The 21041-nt window shown below is 48.5% G+C and overlaps 8 protein-coding genes across 8 annotated transcripts; 3 read left to right on the forward strand and 5 right to left on the reverse strand.

The window, feature by feature from the left end:
* Positions 1–9: 9 nt before the first annotated feature.
* On the reverse strand, positions 10–1403 carry F4807DRAFT_65627 (S-adenosyl-L-methionine-dependent methyltransferase). The gene has a single exon (XM_048003312.1). It carries the CDS (start codon positions 1223–1225, stop codon positions 38–40), a length of 1188 nt encoding a protein of 395 aa, XP_047854942.1. The 5' UTR covers positions 1226–1403; the 3' UTR covers positions 10–37.
* Positions 1404–3332: 1929 nt separating this feature from the next.
* Positions 3333–5003, reverse strand: F4807DRAFT_65644 (Aldo/keto reductase). Its single transcript, XM_048003313.1, has 2 exons — positions 4337–5003; positions 3333–4276 (listed from the first exon to the last, which is right to left on the reverse strand). The coding sequence occupies exons 1-2, from the start codon at positions 4706–4708 to the stop codon at positions 3596–3598; spliced, it is 1053 nt and encodes a 350-aa protein (XP_047854943.1). The 5' UTR covers positions 4709–5003; the 3' UTR covers positions 3333–3595.
* A 350-nt stretch (positions 5004–5353) lies between these two features.
* On the forward strand, positions 5354–7311 carry F4807DRAFT_423367 (uncharacterized protein). The gene is made up of 3 exons (XM_047997766.1): positions 5354–5833; positions 5901–6338; positions 6423–7311. The coding sequence occupies exons 1-3, from the start codon at positions 5773–5775 to the stop codon at positions 7100–7102; spliced, it is 1179 nt and encodes a 392-aa protein (XP_047854944.1). The 5' UTR covers positions 5354–5772; the 3' UTR covers positions 7103–7311.
* Positions 7312–7621: 310 nt separating this feature from the next.
* Positions 7622–10032, reverse strand: F4807DRAFT_65673 (MFS general substrate transporter). Its single transcript, XM_048003314.1, has 5 exons — positions 9409–10032; positions 9142–9340; positions 8993–9085; positions 8221–8933; positions 7622–8151 (listed from the first exon to the last, which is right to left on the reverse strand). The coding sequence occupies exons 1-5, from the start codon at positions 9578–9580 to the stop codon at positions 7844–7846; spliced, it is 1485 nt and encodes a 494-aa protein (XP_047854945.1). The 5' UTR covers positions 9581–10032; the 3' UTR covers positions 7622–7843.
* A 1298-nt stretch (positions 10033–11330) lies between these two features.
* F4807DRAFT_459802 (uncharacterized protein) lies at positions 11331–12887 on the forward strand (the record flags this gene model as incomplete). The annotated part of the gene is made up of 4 exons (XM_048001419.1): positions 11331–11525; positions 11597–11719; positions 11786–12272; positions 12358–12887. The coding sequence occupies 4 exons, from the start codon at positions 11331–11333 to the stop codon at positions 12885–12887; spliced, it is 1335 nt and encodes a 444-aa protein (XP_047854946.1).
* F4807DRAFT_423384 (fungal-specific transcription factor domain-containing protein) lies at positions 12672–15281 on the reverse strand. Its single transcript, XM_047997767.1, has 5 exons — positions 14977–15281; positions 14625–14867; positions 14094–14555; positions 12956–14025; positions 12672–12888 (listed from the first exon to the last, which is right to left on the reverse strand). Exons 1-4 carry the CDS (start codon positions 15043–15045, stop codon positions 13063–13065), a joined length of 1737 nt encoding a protein of 578 aa, XP_047854947.1. The 5' UTR covers positions 15046–15281; the 3' UTR covers positions 12672–12888; positions 12956–13062.
* Positions 15282–17496, forward strand: F4807DRAFT_423389 (uncharacterized protein). The gene has a single exon (XM_047997768.1). The coding sequence runs from the start codon at positions 15577–15579 to the stop codon at positions 17095–17097; it is 1521 nt and encodes a 506-aa protein (XP_047854948.1). The 5' UTR covers positions 15282–15576; the 3' UTR covers positions 17098–17496.
* A 154-nt stretch (positions 17497–17650) lies between these two features.
* On the reverse strand, positions 17651–19305 carry F4807DRAFT_459805 (uncharacterized protein; the record flags this gene model as incomplete). The annotated part of the gene is made up of 4 exons (XM_048001420.1): positions 17651–18218; positions 18364–18763; positions 18818–19198; positions 19275–19305. The coding sequence occupies 4 exons, from the start codon at positions 19303–19305 to the stop codon at positions 17651–17653; spliced, it is 1380 nt and encodes a 459-aa protein (XP_047854949.1).
* Between the last annotated feature and the right edge of the window lie 1736 nt (positions 19306–21041).

Raw genomic sequence — 21041 nt, forward strand, 5'->3', positions numbered from 1 at the left:
AAGCGTGATCGCCGTTGTAATATTATTTTTAATATTGTTATCGAGATAGTATAGAGGGTGAAATCGTGTCTTTTCCTTCTTTGGGACTTGCTATAACCCACCAGTTGTCCTTTTCGTACCCACTACCCAGGATCTCACCGCCCGCGGCCTCGACATCTTCCTCCAACTCTCCTCTTCTATACAGGTGGTAATACCGCTGATACGTGGCCTCTGCCGGCCCCGGTTCCCCGTTTTCGGTGCTTTCACCACCTCCCCCCTTTTTGTGAGCCCCGTCCTTCTTCGCTTTCTTAGGCTTGTTAGCCTTCAGAACCCACGGCACTAGCTGGTCCTGATCCGCGGTCCCCTCATCCCATCCCCGTCGGCTGCTCCCTTGTTCGAGCGCCCAGACGTAGACCAGCACCTTGCCGGTCCGCGGGGTAACGCAATCGAGTAGTGCGCGCACACCTTCGATACGCCGCTCCCGCGTAGATAGGTGGTGGATGACGGCGATACATATCGCGAAATCTACACGCCTGCTGCCGCCGAAGGGGAGGTCCAAGCCGTCGGCAACACCTACTACATCGACACCCGTAGCCGCACTTACCTTCTCCTTATCCTTCCCGTCTTCGCTCTTCCCCAGGATTTTAAGATCGCGCGCAAGCCGGGCCAGGTTCGCACTACGGTCTGAACCGAAGATGACTAAGTCCCGGTTCACGTCGAGATACTTGCCATTGCCGCAGCCGACGTCCAGGCCGACGGACCCCGGGGCTAAAGAATTGAGGAACGAAGCGACGAAGGGCCAGGGCTTGTACCGCGTCGAGGAGAAGTGTGAAGCGATAGTCTCGTAGACGCTGTGCACGTGCTGCTGCTCGTAGGACTCGGCGGCAGTAACAGTAGTGGTAATAGGGGCAGCATTACCAACGCCAGAATTAGGGCAGGCGCTACTATTGCTAGCCTGGGTCTGAATGGTAGGTGCTGAAGAAACTCCTGCAACCGTAACCGCGGGATGCGAAGCGACGGAGGCGTCAGGGCCAGGGCCAGGGCCATGGCTAGAGCTAGAGCCAGAGGGTTGGTGGTGGTGGCAGACCTCGCTTCCCCCTGTAATCGTCACCGCCTCTCTGGATGCGGTGCCGGCGGTAGTAGGATGACCGCTGGCGCTAGCTTGTGCGGGACCCTCGTGGTCTAGCCGCCGTTCCATCCCACTGATCGCTGCATAGTAGCCTGGATCTGGGTTCTCCTTCTGCATGGCTGGGCGCGCGAGCGGTTGGTTGGCTGGCTGGCTGAAGGGTAATTGTACTTTTGTACAAAAAAAAACTACAACAATACCCAACCTATAGGTTACGCGGGTTGGCGTGCTAGATCTGGAGCGGCACAAGACAGGGCAGGGATACGTTTTAGATTACGCAGGCTTCGCTCGCGTTGGCGCATATGTCGTATGTAGGGGTGATAGGGGTGATGGGGGTGATAGGGCAGAACCAATATGGAACTGATACAAGCGAAAATTCAATACAAAAGGAGCAAAAGAACCGGGGTCCGAAGTGAGATGGGCAGATGAGCAGATGGGAAGATGGGATTTGTGCGCGGAATACAGAGGTACGTTTTCTTATTGCGTACCTAGATTTGTTAGACCAGGCCCTGGTCGTTGGGATAAGGTAGGAGGAAAGGTTCCAGTAACCCGGTAAGCTGTAAGCTTCATCCTGTTCGGCGGGTAGAGAAGTGGGGGTGGTTTAAACGATGGCCCGTTCGGCCAAAAGTAAAATTTGTACGGGATGGATGTATTGTACATAGGAATGTACTGTTACTTACGTTATTGCCGTCGCGACTATTGACTGTTCATGTACAGTTGACTAGCTTAAGGATCTAATGCGGCTAATTCGATGATCTGTACCATGTACATCATCGCAACTTGAGCTGTTGGTCGGGGAAATTAAAAAAAACGAAAGGAAAAAGAAAGTACGATGACCAAATAAACGATAAGAACCTTGGAACCTTGGAACCTTGGGAACCTTGGGACCCTCCTCGTTACACACCTCAATTCAGCCCAAGTAGAAAGTGGGGAGTTCCAAGTTCCCAGATACCAGGTACTATTCCGTAAACGAATAGTTCCTCTCGTGGCTGGCTTGGTTAGGCTTTATCTATTCGGTTCAAAGTGGGGCACCCAACCCGAGGGGTCGGCTCGAACCGGTTTCCTTCCTTCGCTCGTCTCTGCATGTCTTAGATCTTGCAGCTCAGCTCGTGTGATTCTTCTAGTTTCCTACTTTCTTTAGATCCCCAGTCCCGGGGCTCTGGGATACATTGGCGGCGGACCGTAATGAGAGGGCAGAAATAGCAGGATGATGCCATGTGGTGAAACCCTTCCCGTCGTGCCGCGAAGCCCTAAAATCTGAGGTCGTAAGTTGCCGAGACCTGCAGATAGACAGGTCCATTGTTGGAACTTTTTCTAGGTAACAATCTAATTCTAATTCGCATGATTACATAGGTAGACTTGCATTTTATTTACTGCAGTGTGACGATAGAGCTTTCTCCCAAGCTATCATTTTACTCGCTAATTCGCGTTGGGCATGAGGGGTTCGTCGTAGCTGGAGGTCGAGCAGCGCCACTTGCGCCGAGCTAACCAGTGTCAGAGTGCCATTAGGTAGCGCCATAGTGTCATACCACTCGCGCGGAACCAGTGAGCTGCAGAATTTTCCCCGTTTATGGGTATGATGTGCTTTTGGAAGCATGGCTTTATAAACAACCGAAACTAGTTTATGTTATTTGTAATAGTTGCTCCTAGTTTAGACATATGATGTTACAGCATGATGTTGCTTATGCCCAACGATTAATTCGGCTTACGGGCAAAGTGAAGAATGTATATAAACATAAAAAGAATACAAAAAGTACTTATGTAGGAGCGAGAGAAGAAAACGAAAGATTGGATGCTGCCCTAGACCTACATGGTACCAAAGCATTCACGTTCTCCTTGCTGCTCTCTCTGTGGTCCATCTTTGCGTGGGGGTGATAAAACTTCTAGAAACTTGTGACTTGTAAGGACTCATAGAGGCTTGTTGGCCAATGCTTAAAATTAATTGTTTGAATTAATAGTTGGGGTTTCTCCCATTGATTATAGGGGTATATGGGGAAATCTTAGGGTTAGATGTAGAAGCGGTTTATATACCTACACATGATACATAGGTAGGTAATGATACTCACCTATCTTGATACATCTATTTAGGTACCTAGGTAGTTAATGAAGCGATCAATACAACATGACGCTGATTTTATATATCAACACCTAAGTTGCACACGGTGCGACGATGGACGTAACCTAGATATTTTCCAGCTTGAGGCTTGCAGGCTGATACCCAAGGACACCGAAGTCAAGGTGGTTTTGGTAATTGTAGTTGCTAGTACCTAGATAATGTGAATTCCAATTATCAGTATTACTAGGTCAGCCCTTTTCAAAGTCTTAGCCTCTTAGACCTGTGCAATCAATATCACGCTACTAATTATTCAACCCAAGAATCAATTAGAAGTCCAGAGCACTCCTAGCTTCCACACTACATGAAGTCGGGTTTCTTCTTGAGGGTCTCCCTGAGGCTCTGACAACCGGCCTTCCCCACGGATAAACATCATCCTACTCATGTTCCCCGATGAACACCTTGAACTGATCCAAACACTCTGACCAGATGTCCCGACCTCGTTCACTCGATGCCCATTCCTCTACGAACTGAGTGCCCTCTAGATCTTCTTTCATGTGTGCTTCTTTTGTAGTTCCGTCGAGAACCGCCGTACCTCCGAGGCCGAGTACGAGCGAATACAATGCGATCGGCAATTCGACGCCAGCATGAGCGGCGACTCGTTGTAAGGGTGGAAAAGTGTACAGAAGTGGATTTCCAGATAGGACCCAATATGCCTGGAAAACGATGCCCTCTTGACGCAAGTATGCTCGTAGATCCCTCTCCCATAAATTGGCCGCATAAAATCGATGCTGTACGCAAGCCGGGCGAACGGTGATCTCAGGCAGAGTACATAGCCAGTTAACGTACCGAATAGACGCATTGGATATTCCTAATTGTCTAATTTGATGCGGTACATACATCTCAAGCGTCTTCCACACCGTCATCGTGTCTTCGAAGGTACCAAGTGGCGAGTGTAGGACTAAGCTATCGATATATGGCTCCTCGGAATCTACACAATGAAAGTTTCGAAGCGAGTAAGCTATAGAGGAGTGGACTTGCTCCACTACCGGCGCCGACGCATCGTAAGGGAGATCTCCTAGATCCTGGCCACTTAAAGGAGTAAACTTTGTTTGTAACTAAATGTCTGTTATTAGCTGATCACCGTGTATTATTGTCACGAATAAAACACGACACACAAATAGATCGCTCCGCTTCACGATGCCTTCTGCTATTGCCTGTCTCACAGCTGCACCAACGAGAGGCTCTTTGTAGTGAAGGGGTTGAGCTGCGGTATCGATTCCTCGGAACCCGGCTTTCAGAGCCTTATAGACATATTCACTCGTTTTTTCCTCTTTCCAGGCCGTTCCGTACAGCATCTTTGGCATCGGCGCTGGTTCAGTACTCATGGCGAAAGACCTTACACCGGAACCCTGGCAATCTTGTGAAGAGATGATTTTGCTATAATACTTGAGGATCGGGAATAAATTACGGCGCGGTACAAATGAGGTCTTAATAGACGATAGAGATAGTGGTGCTGAGTTGAACGGTCGCAAGTTACAGAGCGTCATGAAGAGCGGGTTGACTTCCACCTAACAGTCGTTCTTGTCGCTTGATGAAATATATTTTCTTCCTTTTACCTTTGGTAAAGTTCATTGATGGCAGGGGTTGAGGTGCCAGTATAGCAAGAGCATTGGGAGGACGGAGCGGGGACGTTTATCTGTCGTATTTATCTCTTGCTACCTTATGTTGTTACAGCATTACATCACCATGTATCTGACGGGTTTCTAAATAGTAGATGCGACTATCGGACAACTGAAGCGCAATAATTGTTGTATAAGGGACGAGACCTTCGAAGTTAAACATACGTCATTCAGCTTCTACGTTGGAATTATGTAAGTCATTTGTGTTCGCAGCTTACCTAATACACCTCAGAGCTACGTACATGACCTGTCATTTTCATAAAGTCGGAGATAGGATATATGGTGGTCCGCTTTTGGTTTTTCATATAACCGGCCGAAAGACGGCGGACAAAACCGCGGGGTACATCTGTACATTTCTTTGTATGTCTATGACGTTCAGCTTCAACTTCCTAGTCCCTAGGTAGGTAAGTAGGTAATAGCTTTAAATATGTGACCTAAAATAGCAGTTTCTTAACCGGAACCTATTTTCCGAATATTTAACCACTTAGTATACGGATAAGTGTCTATGTTGAGAACCAAGGAAGGTTTGAACGGATTAAATATGAGGAATCAAGCGGGAAAGCCCGTCCCACAGATGAAATTTACTGGTTGTGCTGGCAGTTGTAGATTGTTACACACACGGGCACCTACGTACATAGACCTTCCCAAACTGCCAAATTAAAGGAGATATGTCGGATATCCAGGTACTGTAGGTATCTAGTAACGTTCAGCTACCCCGCTATCCCACCTTTGATCAGATCCTCAAGGTAGGACTGGAAAGCACTCCCGAGATAGCATCGGAACATTATTCAGCATTAACCCTTGTCGTCTAATTATTGCCTATTTAAAAGAAGTTAAGTTTCCTGAAGACTTCACGGCTTCCTACCACACTTCCAGTGCCATCGTTCCTGTTCGCCTTTAGAGTTCCCGTACGCTATAGATCAACACCCAATATGACTTCACAACCCTTTACCATTAGGTGGGGCATTATGGCCACCGGTGGCATCGCTCAGAGTGAGCCAGATACCCATACACTCAATATCGGCTGATAAGACTCATAACTAATAGCCTATCTTGGTAGCCTTCACCAAAGACCTACTCAACAACCCCGCAACTCGTGATGTCCACGATGTCGCTCACAAAGTGGTGGCCGTCGCCTCGTCATCATCCAAAGCGAGCGCCGAATCTTTTCTAGAGAAGGTGAAAGCCCCAGCTGGCGCAAAGGCGTACGGTTCTTACGCCGAGCTGGTAAATGACCCAGACGTCGAAATCGTTTACGTCGCAACGCCCCACAGCCATCACTTCCAGAACGCTATGTTGGCCTTAGAAGCCGGCAAGAACGTTTTATGTGAGAAGGCTCTTACTGTGAACGCCGCCCAGGCGCGGAAGCTCGTTGAGACTGCTAAAGCCAAGAATCTATTCTTTATGGAAGCTGTCTGGACACGATTCTTCCCTCTTAGCATCAAGATTCGGGAGCTGGTGTCGTCCGGATTTATTGGACCTGTGTATCGAGTTATTGGTAAGAATCCTTAACTTACATGCTCCTCATTTCGCTAAACGTGATCTCCCCACATGATTCATCAACTGACGCGTCTTGTCATAGCCGACAACTCGTTTGGCAATGACGGACCTAACGGTACCCTAACCTTCCCAAATGAACACCGGATGGTGAATCTAGATCTAGCAGGTGGTGCATTGCTAGATTTGGGCATCTACTCCCTAACGTGGCTGTTCCAGTTCTTATACCATCTCCAACCCGAAGCGGAAAAGGAGGTACCGAGAACTATAGCGGCCATGAACAAGTATAGCACGGGAGCTGATGAGATGACCAACATCATCCTCCAGTTCTCGAAACACAAGAGCATGGGACTTGCCATGACTAACATGCGAGTTCCCACTGATATCGACGGACATAATAGCGCTGGACCCGCTATTAGAATTCAAGGTCCCAAGGGTGAAATCCAAGTAATGGGTCCAGCCTACCGCCCTCAACAGTACAAGATTATCAAGTCAGACGCGAAAGGCAAGGTTGAGGTCGTCAACTACCCTATACCGCAGGACCCAGAGCGACAATGGGGTCATGGAATGTTCTGGGAAGCAGACGAATGCGCTAGGTGCATCCGGGACGGCAAGAAGGAGAGTGCTACTCTGCCCTGGTCCGAGAGCATCGTCATCATGGAGGTCATGGAGGAAGCTCTGAAGCAGGGAGACATCAAGTACCCCGAGCTGATCACGACCGACGTGTTCGACCCAAAGAGTCCCCTAAACACCGGCGGTAAATAAAAAGTCATTCATAGACGGCTATCAGAGTTCGAGAATCGGGGGGTAATGCTAGCAACAGTAGACAGATATCGCTAGTAATAATACCCAACAGCATTCTAGCACCGGCTGAGATCTAATACACATATTGAACTTCTGATGGCCACTTACACGAATTACGTGCCCTAGAAACATTCCTTACGATTCAATATTACTTTTGTTCTACAAACCACTATCGCCAATTAATTACAGAAATGTGGAACTTATTATTCCAAGTATGTTCAACGACGTATAAAAATGATAATATTATTCTAATAGGTAAAGTTCAGAGACATAGGTCATCAAAGTAAAGACGCTTGGACAGAGGTAGCAAAAGCCAAAAGCGAGCACAAAAGTTGGGATTTGCAGTAAATCGGTCATAGGTGGACAAAAAAAAGGGGGTTATACAAAATTTTCTTGTCATCAGTTTTTGAGAATTGCCATAACATTTGCATTAAGGTCAGTTTTTGTGGGATAAAAGGGCCCCGTGAAAGGGGTCAAATACTATTCAGTCTCATAATTCTAAGGAAGTTTGTCCGAGGACAATTAGGTTCATTATGACTTCTTTTGTCATTCATTTTATTACTAGCTCCATTTTATTCTAAATTCATAATGCTCACTAGCCTTTTGCCTGTTTAAACATTATCCGATTCATGAACAATGGGAAGGGGGAAAGGGGTATAAATCCTGTTTTTAGCATGTAAAAGGGGGTTGTGTTGCAGTACCTCAAAGGACATATCTGAAAGTCGGACCGTAGTTTTCTTGGGCCGCATCCTTTGACTTGTCGTTCATTCTGTTAGAGACATGGCCGTACTTGCGGTCAAGCCTAGAGTTCTCCCACATCAGGAGTAGGCGTTGGGAAAACGCGAGAAGAGCAGAGAAGAACATGAGGGCGGCGCAGATCGCCATACCCTCAACATATCTGGGGGCCTGCCTCGTGGGGAAAATATTGTTTCCTAAAAACGCACCACACTGGCCGATTAGGTTGATGAGAACAATAGAACCTCCTCGTCGGGTATCGCTACCTTGGTTGTCTAGGTAACATTGTTAATATCTTAATATGCTATGATTAGGATTCTAAGGCCAATAAGGAGAACACTTACTTAGGGTCAACCCGAGAATATTGGGGATGGTAGAAAATACACCAGCTGAAGCCAAGAAGGTGGCAAAGTAGCGAACACCAACCGTCTCAACAGTGGCAAGGACGATGTAGCCAACTCCACCCACAATCGAGGTGACAGCAATGACAAGACATCGCTGTTGGGTCTTATCTGCAATCCAGGTTGTGATCAAGGCAAACAAGAAAGCCGCAAAAGATGGGGGTGCGGACAATCCTTGGGCATCAATAGCAGTGTAGCCCATATCCTCGAGAATGGTTGGGAGAAAAACGGGTAAGCTGGAGTATGTGACGTTGCCACAGAAATACATCAGCCCGCATAGCCATGCCTTCACATCGATGAAGACGGGGACGAGTTCTTTAAGTTTGAACCCTCCAATTCTAGCGTTTGCGTTAGTGCCGACCTGGCGCATGGCCCTGGCTCTGACAATCTCTTTGTCTTCTGGAGAGAGGAACCTGGCCTTCTCGGGGGAATCGGGGATGAAAAAGAAGGCAAATACAGCCATGAGCATGGTTGGTATCCCCTCTACTAGGAAAAGTAGGCGCCAGTTGGCTAGACGAGAGTGTCCGCTGGTGATACCATATGCCAGAGCACCTGCAAAAGTCGAAGCCAATGGAGCTGCTGAAGCAAAGATACCGCATCGGAAACCAATCTCATGTCGAAGATAGAAGAACGATAGGAGGTAGATGATACCAGGTCTTTACAATGTCAGCATCATACGTCTAGAATTCCGTTGATTTAGTAGTTCATAACCTACGCATACCAAGCTTCAAAGGCGCCAAGAAAGAACCTCAAAGCCATCTCACCGTTCCAACCGTGGACACCAGCTTGCACCGTGGCGATGAAACCCCTTTATAATGTTAGTCGAGGATGCTGAAAGTAAACATTATATCTAATTTGGCTCACCATAAGAATACGACGCATGCGCCGACGATATGAGGAGGGAAAATCTTCCATAGTAGCACGCCGAATTCGAAAAGGACGTAAGTGATGTAGAAGATATTGAGTAGCCACTGATACCGGTTGCCGTCAAGCTGGAGGTCCTTGGCCATGCCCGCAATCTTAGCGTTTCCTATGTTTCCCCGGTCCAGGAACGCCAGCATGTCTTGGCGACGCAAGGATTCTTGTCAGCACGTTGCTTGGCGGGTCCGGTATTTCAACCGCATCACTCACATAAAACGAAGAAGAGCGTCATCAGATTCCAATCCAGCTTGCGGACCACGCGGGCCTCCTGTTCGTGCGTGTAACACTCGACAGGGCCGGCAACTTGAGACTCGGAGCCGTCGCTTCGCGGAACAGCAGCCTCGTCCGCCTCCAGAGTGGAGGCCATCTTCTCGTTAGACATGGTCTTCCAATGGGGATAAAATGCAGTGCAAGAACACGGCGCAAATATGCAGCCTTCTGAGACAACCCGTACCCTGAATTGAAGTAGGTACGCACGTACGAGAGAGAACGCAAAGAGGATGGCTGTGTTTTTAAAAAGGCCACATGGGAAAAGACGAAATGAAAGGAAAGCAAATGCTTGATGTTTGAATATTCGCCGACGTCGCAGAAAAAAAAAAAGAAAAACAAGCGGATTGGATTCTTTGTGCTAAGTGCTAATTACTCATGTTGGTCGTACAAACGCGCCTACCCTCGCCCGTAATATCCGTCGATCATTTTCCTAAGGCTAAACTCTAGATGGCCACGATCGCATCCCGGTATTCGGTAGCCAATCAATTCCCGTGATACTGATTGGGGAATGATATATTATATGCGGTTGACCTAATGGATTGTTGGAAAGAGCATACTGACCGGGTAGGGAGTTGGGGTTGCTCTTACCTTGACTCATAAGCCGAGTCCCGACCCAATCACGTCTCCTTCGGCGATCATCTCCGTGGGCTCGGCTCTTTCCTGATTGGACAGAATCGACGCCTCCCAGCCGCCAAACGCCTCTATACGTCCATACATCTCTTAATTAACGTGGCTCAAGCAGGCTGCCTTCTGCTCGGTACCGAGAAGAGTATAAATTCTTTGTTCATATGGTCGATGGGAGATAGTAACGTCGAAAACAACTCTTTCCGAGTGTTTAAATTAAAAGGTATCGCCGACGAGAGCTAAGGTGACGCATGTCTCTCATTACTCAATTCGCCAGTGTTGTATCAATAGCATAACATAAAGGCTCGAAGTTTGTGCATGATGGCCCTTGCGGCACTTGCCGATCCAGTACCCTCGCTATTTCTTGTCTCTCAAGGACGAGATGGGACAATGGACCAATCATTCTCAAAATCAACTTCCCTAGCTTCGACTCATGTTAACTCGTGTAACCACCATTGACGATCACGGCCGTACCATATTTGTAGTTAGACAATTATTAATAGGTGGGTGATCGACTCCCCTCGACAAAGCGACGTTTTCGACTAAGTTTATCAACACTTACAAGTATGGCATTCTACTCATTCAGCAAAGTGTCGATAAGGGATGAAATAAGATTCTGGGTATTGAAGACGTCTATCTCCTGAGAAGTGTCTAGTTATGAGAGAGGCGTAGATATCGATGTCTGAGATTACCGGTTTGTTTGTCTATGGCGTTCTACCGCACATCTGTTCACCCTTACTGAGAGGCTTAGACGAATAGTGGCGCCCTGTGTTGCGTTGTGGATCTTTCTATATCGAGAAGATCGCCCGGAATCTTTAGATCGTGCTTACATAGGTGTTATTTGGCCGGACACCGAGAAGTACAACGTGTTTATCATCTATGGCGCACCTAAAGCGGTATAGAGAAGGTAGGTACCCAGGTGACGATGAGCCTAAAACGACTCTACAATTAGATTATTATGCCACTCTGCATCGAATCTGATTCGATGTGTGGAACCTACTTTAATCAGCCATGTGCTTTGCTACCTTAAAGAATGATGGATGTGTTAAAAGATTACAATATAGGATGTTGTCTGTCTCTGAAAGCTCCGTAGACGTTGAGAGCCTTATTTATCCATATCGTGGAGCGAGAAAGGCTACAGCTCGCATGCTCGGTCCCTACCTTCTCAGAGACTTCATCACCTATCCACGGTATGGAACACGAAGAATTAAGAGACAACAAAAGCAGCTCATTGTATGATGTCCCAACCAGCGCTCAGCCCATACGAAGAGGCGCATTTCAACGACACCAGGCAGCCAGCACTATGGGGCTGCTTGATCACCTTCCTCATCATTAATGACGTGGCCATCGCTGGTAGACTATGGGGGACATGGAGATCTGTGATAACCCGTTCACGGGTTATGGCCGAGGATATCTCGATCATTCTAGGTGGAGTGAGTTTCAGTCTCCTTAATGACTAGATACTCATTTACAAAGGTCCTCTATAACTAATACCAATAATTAGATCTTCGTCAATGCCATCATAGCAAATCTAATGGTAGCAACTCACTACGGACTTGGCCTTCACACGTTCACCATCAATGCCCGAGATCCAGATGATCCATCGAACCTATCCAAGACATTTAGGGTATGTCAGGAGAAGCTACTTACCCAATTACGAGTACAGTGAGCTAATCATATCACATGGGGGAAGCATGTCTGGATTACGATGGTCTTGATGTGCAGCTTCTTTCTCTGTATCAAGATGACATTGCTCTTCTTCTACCGCCGACTATTTCTAGTGTCTAACCAGAGTCTACGCATCTTCTGGTGGGTTAACTTTGTCTACATAATCCTCTGGTTCTTCGGCGGCACCGCCTTCTACCTGTTTCAGTGCAAACCCGTGGAATGGTACTTCCTCCAGTACTACGCCAAGTTTCACAAGCCCGTTCCAGGAGGGAAAGAAGGACAATGCGATGCGACGAGCGTACTCCATGTTTCGTTACCAGTGATATTCAGCCTTATCTCAGATGCCGGCCTGTTGGCGTTGCCCATCTGGGCCATCTCTAAGCTAAGACTTGACAAGGCCAAAAAGCGTGGACTGATGGCAGTTTTCGGAATTGGCTTAGTTGCTGCTCTGCTAGAACTAGCCCGGGTGCTGGCGCTTCTCATCGATACTGATGACAAAACTGACCCTAGTTGTAAGTTATACCATGCTATCATCTTCATGCCTAGACTATATGACCCTATACAAACTCTAATGTACATACTTACACAAGTTGATAGATGGTGTCGCCGTATTTCTAATCCTCACTGCCGCTGAAGAGACAACAGCCGTGGTATGCGCGTGTGTGCCAGTGATAGTTCCCCAAATAGTCAGAAAACTTCGAAACCAGGCTCGAAATAATAGCTACATGTATGATGGGAACAGAGGTCAAGGTTCATCCGGACAACAAAGCTCCCGGGGCTTTAAGCGTGTTGTTAGTTTGAACCACATATGGACAACCGTTGACGCTTCCAAGATGGGCACCACGCATGACGATGGCATCCCCTTGAGTAGCATTGAAATCATAGGGAACTCGACCCCGAGGATGAGCGAACGTGATAGTACCTCCGACTACACGCAACTTCAATGTCATGAGCCAGCAAGAGATACCAAGGACCAACCTAAGCACTTATATTCATCGCATCTACACGACACAAACCACGCTAATCCAACGGCAAAACCACCCGCTCCATCGCCGGGTAATATTCATGTACGTACTGATATCCAGGTACAGGTGGGAAATGAAGCTAAAGCAAGAGAAAATGTGTAAACTGGGTACATGTTATCATTACTGGTTTTTTTTTTTTTTAGGCTGGAATTGCTTCAATGTCTACGTACCTGGATACCCAACGCATGGACATCAAATCCTGTCAGTATGTCGATCTATGAGCATCCATGAAATTAGTGATTTGCCTGGATACTTTGTTTTCTTCCTGTGTCAAGTTTTACCAGCTCCAATCAAGCGAAGACCTGTCCAATACAAAGTCGTCGGTATCGGATGGGAAAAGCGCAGAAAGCTGCGATGTAATCGAGTATCGGGTACTCAATGCCTTCTGCTTTAAGCCTTGCAAGGGCTCCCAGACGTTGTCATCTCTCCTGTCCGGGGTGGACGGGAACACCCGTTCAATGACGTCCCAAGCCATATGTTCAACTTCTCCTTCAACACGAACGCATAATTCGGAGAGGACAAACGTCATCGCGTGCCATTGAATATGGGCGTTAGCAAAGAACCAACGCCAGCCCCTCAGTTCATAATCAGCCCCAAGGGTTTGCTCAAACTCAAGGAGGTCAATTGCGGACCTGAAGAGCTTGTTCTTATCCTCAAGCGTCAATGACACCTCTCCATTGGTACCGTCACAATAAGCTGGATACATGATAATGAGCCGCAGCTTGTCCATGAGAAGTGGTGTAACCATCAATAGAATACGGGTAAAGGGTGTAGAAATCTGGCAATAAGGGTTTATATACGTATTTTCCAGATATGTTGATAGATTTTCTATCGCCCTTTTCTTCTCTTCGATTCCAGCCGGTTCCTGGTGCATATTCATGCTGCTCCATGAAGCGAGGACGGACCACGCTTCATATCTAATTAGCGAGAATGCCATTTCAGTGTAGTCATGGCGGCCATGGATATCAGAAGATGTGATATCCATGTCATCGTCATTAATGTTAAGCGGCATCTTTGTGTCGAAAGTCGAAAGCATAATGGTAATTTCTAAACCCGCGTCTTCTGCAGCACGCCAATCTAATAGGCATAAATACCACCAGAGCCGACGTCGCATCTCCGTTTCGAATGTAGGCAATTTGAAGATAGAACCGTCGCGGTGTAGCCCCATGGTTCTTGAAATTCGAACTGCTAGAGAAATGAGGAGAGCTATGCTTCGGGCCTCCTTTCTAGGAAGGCATGTCTACATAGATAAAGCCTTGTAAGTATCCAAAGTTCGTCCATGGGTTATATCCGTTGCAGATTTCTTACCAGGTAGATTGCAAAAGCCTGAATGACTCGTAAGTCATGCGTTTGGAGTAATTGCGCATCGGTCAAAGCTTTCTCGAGGGCCGCTCTAAAGGAGGCAACATAATTATCGGCGTCAAGGGCAAATTCAACCCTTATTTGGGATGATGGAAGAGATGACACTGCAGCGTAACATATAGCTAGTAGAAGGGCCCAAATTTCAGGATCGGGCCCATCCTCGCTCAATGATAAATCGCATAGGACTCGTTCAACACTAGGCTTGTGGAGAATCTTAACAAGAGGATCGACATTATGAACATATATGTCCCATAGTTGACGTATCTGGCAGAAAGAAGGATTTGCAATCTCTATCGGAACCCGGGGTGCTGTTTTCCGGAACAGAAAGTTTTCATAGAACAGGTTTCCCGTCCCCGAGGGGGGGAGGTGATACGTAGGGTCATTTTGGCCGTCGTTGAGACCTACAGGCTGTTTCGGAAATTTATCATCAATTATCCTCCTGAATAGCGTGAAGTCGACTTTGGGGAGAATACACACCTCGATGAAGGGTCGCGCCCAACACGTGTCTCCTAATAGGCGGCTCTTCCCGTGTTTGCCCGCTAGAAAGCGACCCGGACGCGGTTGCAGGACAGGTGTCGTGTCCTTGGCTGACTCCTGAGCACGACGTTTGGATTTCCGGTCTCGGCGGATAGGCTCGTTAGTATACACACAAGTCAAACATCCACGAAGACAGTTTGAACAAGTCTGAGCTCTATCGCACTTGAGCTTCCGCCGGTAACACTTTATTAATGGTGAAAATTAGCAACTATTATCTACTTTGGGCGAAAGTAGCCGTTCAGATTATTTCTAGAGAAATTAGAAAGCGTATAGAACTAATAGCGCTGTATACCTCTTTACAAGACCTTGAAGGCGGCTTGTGGCTGGATGATGTGGGATAAGGGGGGCTTTCGGTGTTCATGTTCTTAGGTATCCGATAGTCAAGGGATAGAATCGGAAGCTTAACGAAGACGGACGGTTGCGTCACTCAAAAAGTCGACCGGATCTTCACTCATGTGGCGCTGAAAAATAGCCCCGAGGAGCTCGAGAGAACCGAAAAGCCCGAGTCCGAGTCCGAGAGAGCCGAGAGCACCGGATATCCCCACCTGCGTATATCAATTACTGCATATAGATGTCCATTAGGTAAGTATTAATACAACACCAAAGCAGCGTGAACAAACCCATCAGTCCATAAATCTGGAATATACAACACTGACATTACCTCTGTTTCTATCATGGAAGGTCACGGGCTTCTCGGCGCTCTCATCATGCTCATGGGCGACCGATCTTGTGAAAGAGCCTGCGCTCGACGTCTTCTAGAGTTTGCAAAAATGAGATATAAAGCTATAAAGGACAGCAGGACGTAGTCAGGTTCGTATCGAGTAGATATCCAGTTCTATTCCAGTGTCTTTGTCTCGATTGATTTCACAGTATTAGCTCTATATTCGCCACGATGCCTGATGTTCTAATTGTTGGATCCGGCCCAACAGGCCTTTGGCTCGCCCTGGAGCTTCGCTCCGCAGGGCTCGAAGTCACGATTGTCGAGAAGAACGTGACGCGTGATATCCGTTCTCGAGCAGCCGCAATGGCCGCCGGCAGTCTCGAAACGTTCGCGACACGTGGCATAGAGCAGCGATTCATCGACGCTGGGAAGCCCATTCATTCTGTCCACTTCGGCTCTGCCCCAACCCGACTGCAGATGTCACGAGAAACCCTGGGTGTCAAGAATCCTCACTCGCTGATGATTCCACAGGCCGTGACAGAACAGCTCCTGATAGATATCGCCAAGGAAAGAGGGATCGAGTTCCTTTTTGGCCATCGTGCAGTCGGCCTTGCTCAAGATGCCAGCAGCGTTACACTTGAGATCAAAGCCAAAGACGGGAAGAAATCCGAGCTTACAGCCCCTTGGCTTGTTGGGTGCGACGGTACGAAGAGTGCAGTTCGGCAATTGGCGAATTTTGAGTACCTTGGTACCGATGGCTTCCTCACTGGTTGGCTAGTAGACGCTCTCGTCACAGATCCTCCTCCGCATCCAATATCAGTTCACAATGAATCTGGAGCATTCATCATGCAGCATATTGGATACAAGGACTATTACCGAGCCACCGGAATACACACAGGTACAATGGGACAACCGCTCAGTGCGGTACCGACACTGGACGATGCCAAGAAATTTGCAATCCAGGCGGTGGGCAAAGACTTTGGGATGCACTCCCCGCTCTGGACGTCTCGATTCTCGAACACCACTCGCCTAGCAACAAACTTTCGCAGTGGTCGTATTTTCGTCGCTGGGGATGCCGCCCATCAATTCTTCCCTGCGGGTGGTCAGGGTGTTACGACCGGGTTGCAAGACGCTGCAAATTTGGCCTGGAAACTTGCAGCTGTTGCCAACGGAAGGATTACCGGCACGAAGGCGGAGGAGCTCCTGGACAGCTACAGCACAGAGCGGAGGTGCGCGTTAGAGCTTATCATCAAGAGTACGCTTGCGCAGACTGCACTGTTCATCGCGGGTGCCGAGCCTTACGCCTCTCTGTCTGACGTCTTTTACGAGCTTCTCGCCCATCCCGACTTGAACAAGATGTGGGTGAGGCGCGTCACCGGGTTTGGCGACCGGTTCCCCGTTAAAGAAGAAGGTCAGGATCCTCTACTCGGAGCGAGGGTAACTCATCTAGAAATCCAGGGCGGATTCGAGGTTCTCCATTCTTCCATGGCTGTTGATAAATTCCTCCTAATCGTGAGAGATGCTAGCCTTGAGGGAGTTCTTCGCGAATGTACCAGCCCTTGGGCTTCACACATTAAGTACTTTGGGCCGAGTGACAACATTAGCACCTTCGGCTCGCAATGGGATGGAGTTGATGCAGCTCTAATCCGACCCGATGCTCGTGTCGCCTGGATTTGGAGATCTTCATTTCCTAAAGAGCAACTCGGCGCTTCTGTCTCTAAAATCCTTGGGGATCTATGTGAAGAGGTTTAGATGGACATTCATGTTTCCTGCGCCGCAATTTTAGTCATACGGCTGACAGTGGGTCTCCTTGTACTAGGTAGTTCACAATGTACGGGATTGAGTGTCTAGGATGTTAACAACTCCGACTCTATACTACAGCAGAATAGAGTCCTAGACTATAACCTTGTGTAACCTTCCACGTCCGGGGGGATCTGAATTCTGATTGGCTATTGATCGTGCTATACTAAACCTTAACTCCAGGAAGGAGATCCTTCAACCCTACCTAATACTCCATATTTTTGAATTTGCGCTGACTGTTTAGGGAGTTCAGGGGTATTCGATAATTACACCACTTACAAATAACAACAGTTGATAGCTTCGCTGACTTGCATGTATCTCCTATAAAAAAACCATATATTCGCGCTAGTCAATGAGATCAAACGGACGCTATCATGTATACGGCCTCTACATACAGAAAAAAAAAAGCGAAGTTCCTTAGAGTCCATCAGATCCAAAATGGCGAAGTCGTCAACGCCACCCTTCCATCCCATATCCCTAGTATATCCCGAAATCCAAACCCCCCTCAACACACGACCAAACCCTTATAATCGCCCATAACCGACGTCCAACTCCTATTCCGACTCTTATCCCACAGCTCCGGCAACGTCTCCAAGCCGCGCGAGATATTCGCGTACCCGCACCGCTCCCAGATCCTCCTCAGCGCCGCAGCGAAGAACTCGCGATCGCTCTCGCTGCAGCTCTCCATAGCCGCGACGAAAATCGGCCAAGAGATGACATGCGTCCCCTGCTCCGCGGGGTCGATCTGCTCGCACAGGGCGCGGATGCGGCGGACGTGCTCCTTCATGCAGCGGAAGTGGCGGTCGTCGTGGCCGCCGCACAAGGCGGGCCGCGGGTCGACAGCCTCCATGCGCGCCGTGTAGATCTCGCCCGCGAGCCGGAACGCCTCCTCGTACAGCGGGAAGCGCGACGCGTACGCCTCGCCCTTGTACAGCGGCGGCGCCTCGTGCTTCTGGCAGTTGTGCAGCCCCTGCGTGTACGCCTCGAACGTGGCCACCGGGTGGCTGAGCAGCCGCTGCGGCGGCAGCGGGCGCGGGCCCGGAGGCGAGAACGGACGCCGGAAGAATCCTAGCCTGTAATTTTTATGTGAGCTTAGCCTGCGTCTGCTTGAGTGAAATTATCGGTTTAGGTTTCGTCACTGCTTGTGGTGGATTATGCAGGGGACCAGGTTGGAAGGTAGGTAGGGAACTTAGTAGAGAGTACCTAAGTAAGACTTACACGGAAGATTGGAAATACAAAAACTTCTCCAACCCGCTTGCGGATTCCTTGGGAGGTCCGCGGGCGTCGACAAACGTGTTCAGGATCACCATTAGCGAGGTAACGTCCTCGTGGCCCGTTATGAGATCGGCCATGGTGAGCAAAAGGAGGGTCGCCCACGCGGTCTCGCTAAGATCGGGTTTCACCGCCGCCGATCGGGAGAGCCGTCGGATCAGATCGGCCCTCACGACCTCGGCGGGAGGACGAAGCCGCGGGTGCTTGGCCGACAGGTGGAAGGCGGATACGATGCACACGGCTTTTTGGACGAGGGGATCACTGTGCGCCATGGGCAATACGTGGTGCCGGTATCCATTTGCTTCGTCGTCGAAGATCACCATGAAATGGGAAACATGTACAGCAACTGAAACCAACAATCAGCATTTCGTAGCAGAGACCGCAATTTAGGGGAGTTTACAGTGCAGGAAGTAGCAACGAGTCCTGGGGTCCAACTCTGATAATGCCCTCGGTATTGTGGCTTGCGAGAGGTATGAGGAAGCGGTTATCAACGAACTTCCCCCGTATCCAGCTGCTGGTGGTGTTTTTGACGGCCGTGATCCAGCCGCCACTGATTCTCCCGAATATTCAATCCACTGACGGATGTTCCTCTGGTGTTTCAACCCGCCTTGCTGCCCCTCCGAAGGTGTCGGCGACGGTACGCTCGAGCTAGTCGTCTCTTTAGCGAACCGGTACCTTATTCCGTAACCGGGACAAGCCAGATTCTTCTTGGCACATTTGTGGCAAGAATCTCCAGTCTTATCACAGATGATTCGTCTCTTGATGCAGTTGTGGCATGCTGCTACCTCGGACTCAAGTTAGAGTAACAAGGGTCATCGGAATCGTGGGACAGGGGTAAAAAACTGCGAAATCCTCACCTTTCTTGTGATTGCTCTCCCTGTTTGGCATTGTCCTTCGTCGCGCGATTCTCGACTGCGTTGCTGTGTCTCAATCAGAGAACGAGTTAAATTCGCAGCCCGAGAGGTTACAGTTTGAGTATGCGAGCGTATGCGGGCTTGGGTTCCATAACTCCGGGGTCTCGACCGCTTGGACGACCGCTTGTTATAGAATTACGGGTCATATTTACCCCTTTGACCAGTCCCAGTGATGCGGCCTCCACCCCAAGTACGTCAGGGCCATATACATCATGGAAAAGAATCTTCAAGAACTTTGTCAGCATAAAGATTCTCACAGCGAGCTAAATGAAACCGAAATCTGGCTAGGTATTCCCACTCACAGCAGCTATAACGTCAAATCTCAGGGATTATTCATTTACCGGAATGGTCCGGGATTAAGTACTAGGCAGACACAATAAGAATCCCTAACTCCGCCACTCATGGGCATCGCACCAACAGGTACGTTTCCATCATAAGCACGTTCCAGCAGCTCGGCGGATTCGGTTCGTGGAAGTTACTTTCGCCAAAACACCTCTTAGACCCTGTGTTGACGTGTTGGTCGTATTGAAAAGGGAATCAAGAATGATGTGCCTAGGCTTCTCATGACTTAGAAGTCACTATCGCCTGTATATTGTAGTTTCGGCAGCTCCATGTCAAGATTTGACCGCTGGTGGCTCTAAACCGGCTTAACCAACTCCGATGGTTGCTGTGCCGTAAGAGTCTTCGTGAACCTCAGAAATTGTGTTAAGAGGGCAACAAAATGCGATGCTAGCTAGCAAGCCGGCTCCTCGTTTATCCTTCTCTATGGTGGAGAAGAAAAAGTCGGGTTTGTTAATACATTAATACTTGGGTTTGGTTTTCGAGGACTCTACACCCAAGTCTTATTTTCGCTTCGTCGTGGTCTCGCTACCCTTTTATACGAATTCAACCCCCGGCCCGTAACAGACACCAAATCTTACGCCGTTAGTTTTCCAAACCAATAGTCATCATGCAATTACCTATTCTAGCACTAGGAGACACTGATTTCTCACGTCATCTCCCTATTTGAGTAGAATTATCGGGATGTTGGTTCGCAATGGGTTAAAGGGTAACATCGTGAACATTGTACTATCTGCAGGTACCGCAATTGAGGTTATAGGAGTTCTCGTTATTTTCTCACTTGCATTCCCGCTTTAGGAAAACATGGAGCCGTGCTCCTCCTAACCGCACATCAGTCATTTAGTTCGCAGGTAATATTGAGTGCACCCCAATCATATTCAATGCCAAATCAACCCGTACCTAAGTAATAGCTAGTAGTAAAGTCCGATTAACAGCACAATTTCCTCATGGCCGCATCAAGACGGCTTCCCGATGACTTGTCTCAGCCTCTTGAACTTTCCACGGCACAAGTAACACTAGGACAGACCTAGACGAATGCCTATCGAATCACCAGTGAGAACTCATCAAAACCAAGTAAGGTCGATACTTTGCATTAAGTGGTTCTACCTAAAACTGCTTCTAGTTCGCCTCCCCCCTCTCATAAACCACCAAGCCACCAAGCACAAGTATGACCATATCCAGCTATCCATAGCCGCAGCCGCAGTCCAATAACCTCAAGACAGAACGGGGTATCTAGAGTCGCAGATAGGACGGGACCGCAAAGCGTAAGATGCCGTTAGTAATCCCGTAGTTCCCCTCCCTCACGCCTGCACTGAATTCTTCAGGGGACTCGGCGTCATAGGCCTATAACCATTCTCGCTCGTCTTGTTC

The sequence above is a fragment of the Annulohypoxylon truncatum genome, assembly GCF_022578515.1.
Source record: "Annulohypoxylon truncatum strain CBS 140777 unplaced genomic scaffold F4807scaffold_13, whole genome shotgun sequence".
NCBI lineage: Eukaryota > Fungi > Ascomycota > Sordariomycetes > Xylariales > Hypoxylaceae > Annulohypoxylon > Annulohypoxylon truncatum.

Excerpts from the sequence above, each read along its gene's own strand:
- F4807DRAFT_65644 (XM_048003313.1), bottom strand. The coding sequence starts at position 4,708 with ATGACGCTCTGTAACTTGCGACCGTTCAACTCAGCACCACTATCTCTA. Across the intron at positions 4,277-4,336 it reads TGAAGCGGAGCGATCTATTT|TTACAAACAAAGTTTACTCC; the intron begins GTGTGTCGTGTT and ends ACAGACATTTAG.
- F4807DRAFT_423367 (XM_047997766.1), top strand. The coding sequence starts at position 5,773 with ATGACTTCACAACCCTTTACCATTAGGTGGGGCATTATGGCCACCGGT. Across the intron at positions 5,834-5,900 it reads CACCGGTGGCATCGCTCAGA|CCTTCACCAAAGACCTACTC; the intron begins GTGAGCCAGATA and ends CTATCTTGGTAG. Across the intron at positions 6,339-6,422 it reads ACCTGTGTATCGAGTTATTG|CCGACAACTCGTTTGGCAAT; the intron begins GTAAGAATCCTT and ends GTCTTGTCATAG.
- F4807DRAFT_423384 (XM_047997767.1), bottom strand. The coding sequence starts at position 15,045 with ATGAACACCGAAAGCCCCCCTTATCCCACATCATCCAGCCACAAGCCG. Across the intron at positions 14,868-14,976 it reads CTTCAAGGTCTTGTAAAGAG|TGTTACCGGCGGAAGCTCAA; the intron begins GTATACAGCGCT and ends CCATTAATAAAG. Across the intron at positions 14,026-14,093 it reads AGGCTTTTGCAATCTACCTG|ACATGCCTTCCTAGAAAGGA; the intron begins GTAAGAAATCTG and ends TTATCTATGTAG.
- F4807DRAFT_423389 (XM_047997768.1), top strand. The coding sequence starts at position 15,577 with ATGCCTGATGTTCTAATTGTTGGATCCGGCCCAACAGGCCTTTGGCTC.
- F4807DRAFT_65673 (XM_048003314.1), bottom strand. The coding sequence starts at position 9,580 with ATGTCTAACGAGAAGATGGCCTCCACTCTGGAGGCGGACGAGGCTGCT. Across the intron at positions 9,086-9,141 it reads GCATGCGTCGTATTCTTATG|GGGTTTCATCGCCACGGTGC; the intron begins GTGAGCCAAATT and ends AACATTATAAAG. Across the intron at positions 8,152-8,220 it reads TATTCTCGGGTTGACCCTAA|ACAACCAAGGTAGCGATACC; the intron begins GTAAGTGTTCTC and ends AATGTTACCTAG.
- F4807DRAFT_65627 (XM_048003312.1), bottom strand. The coding sequence starts at position 1,225 with ATGCAGAAGGAGAACCCAGATCCAGGCTACTATGCAGCGATCAGTGGG.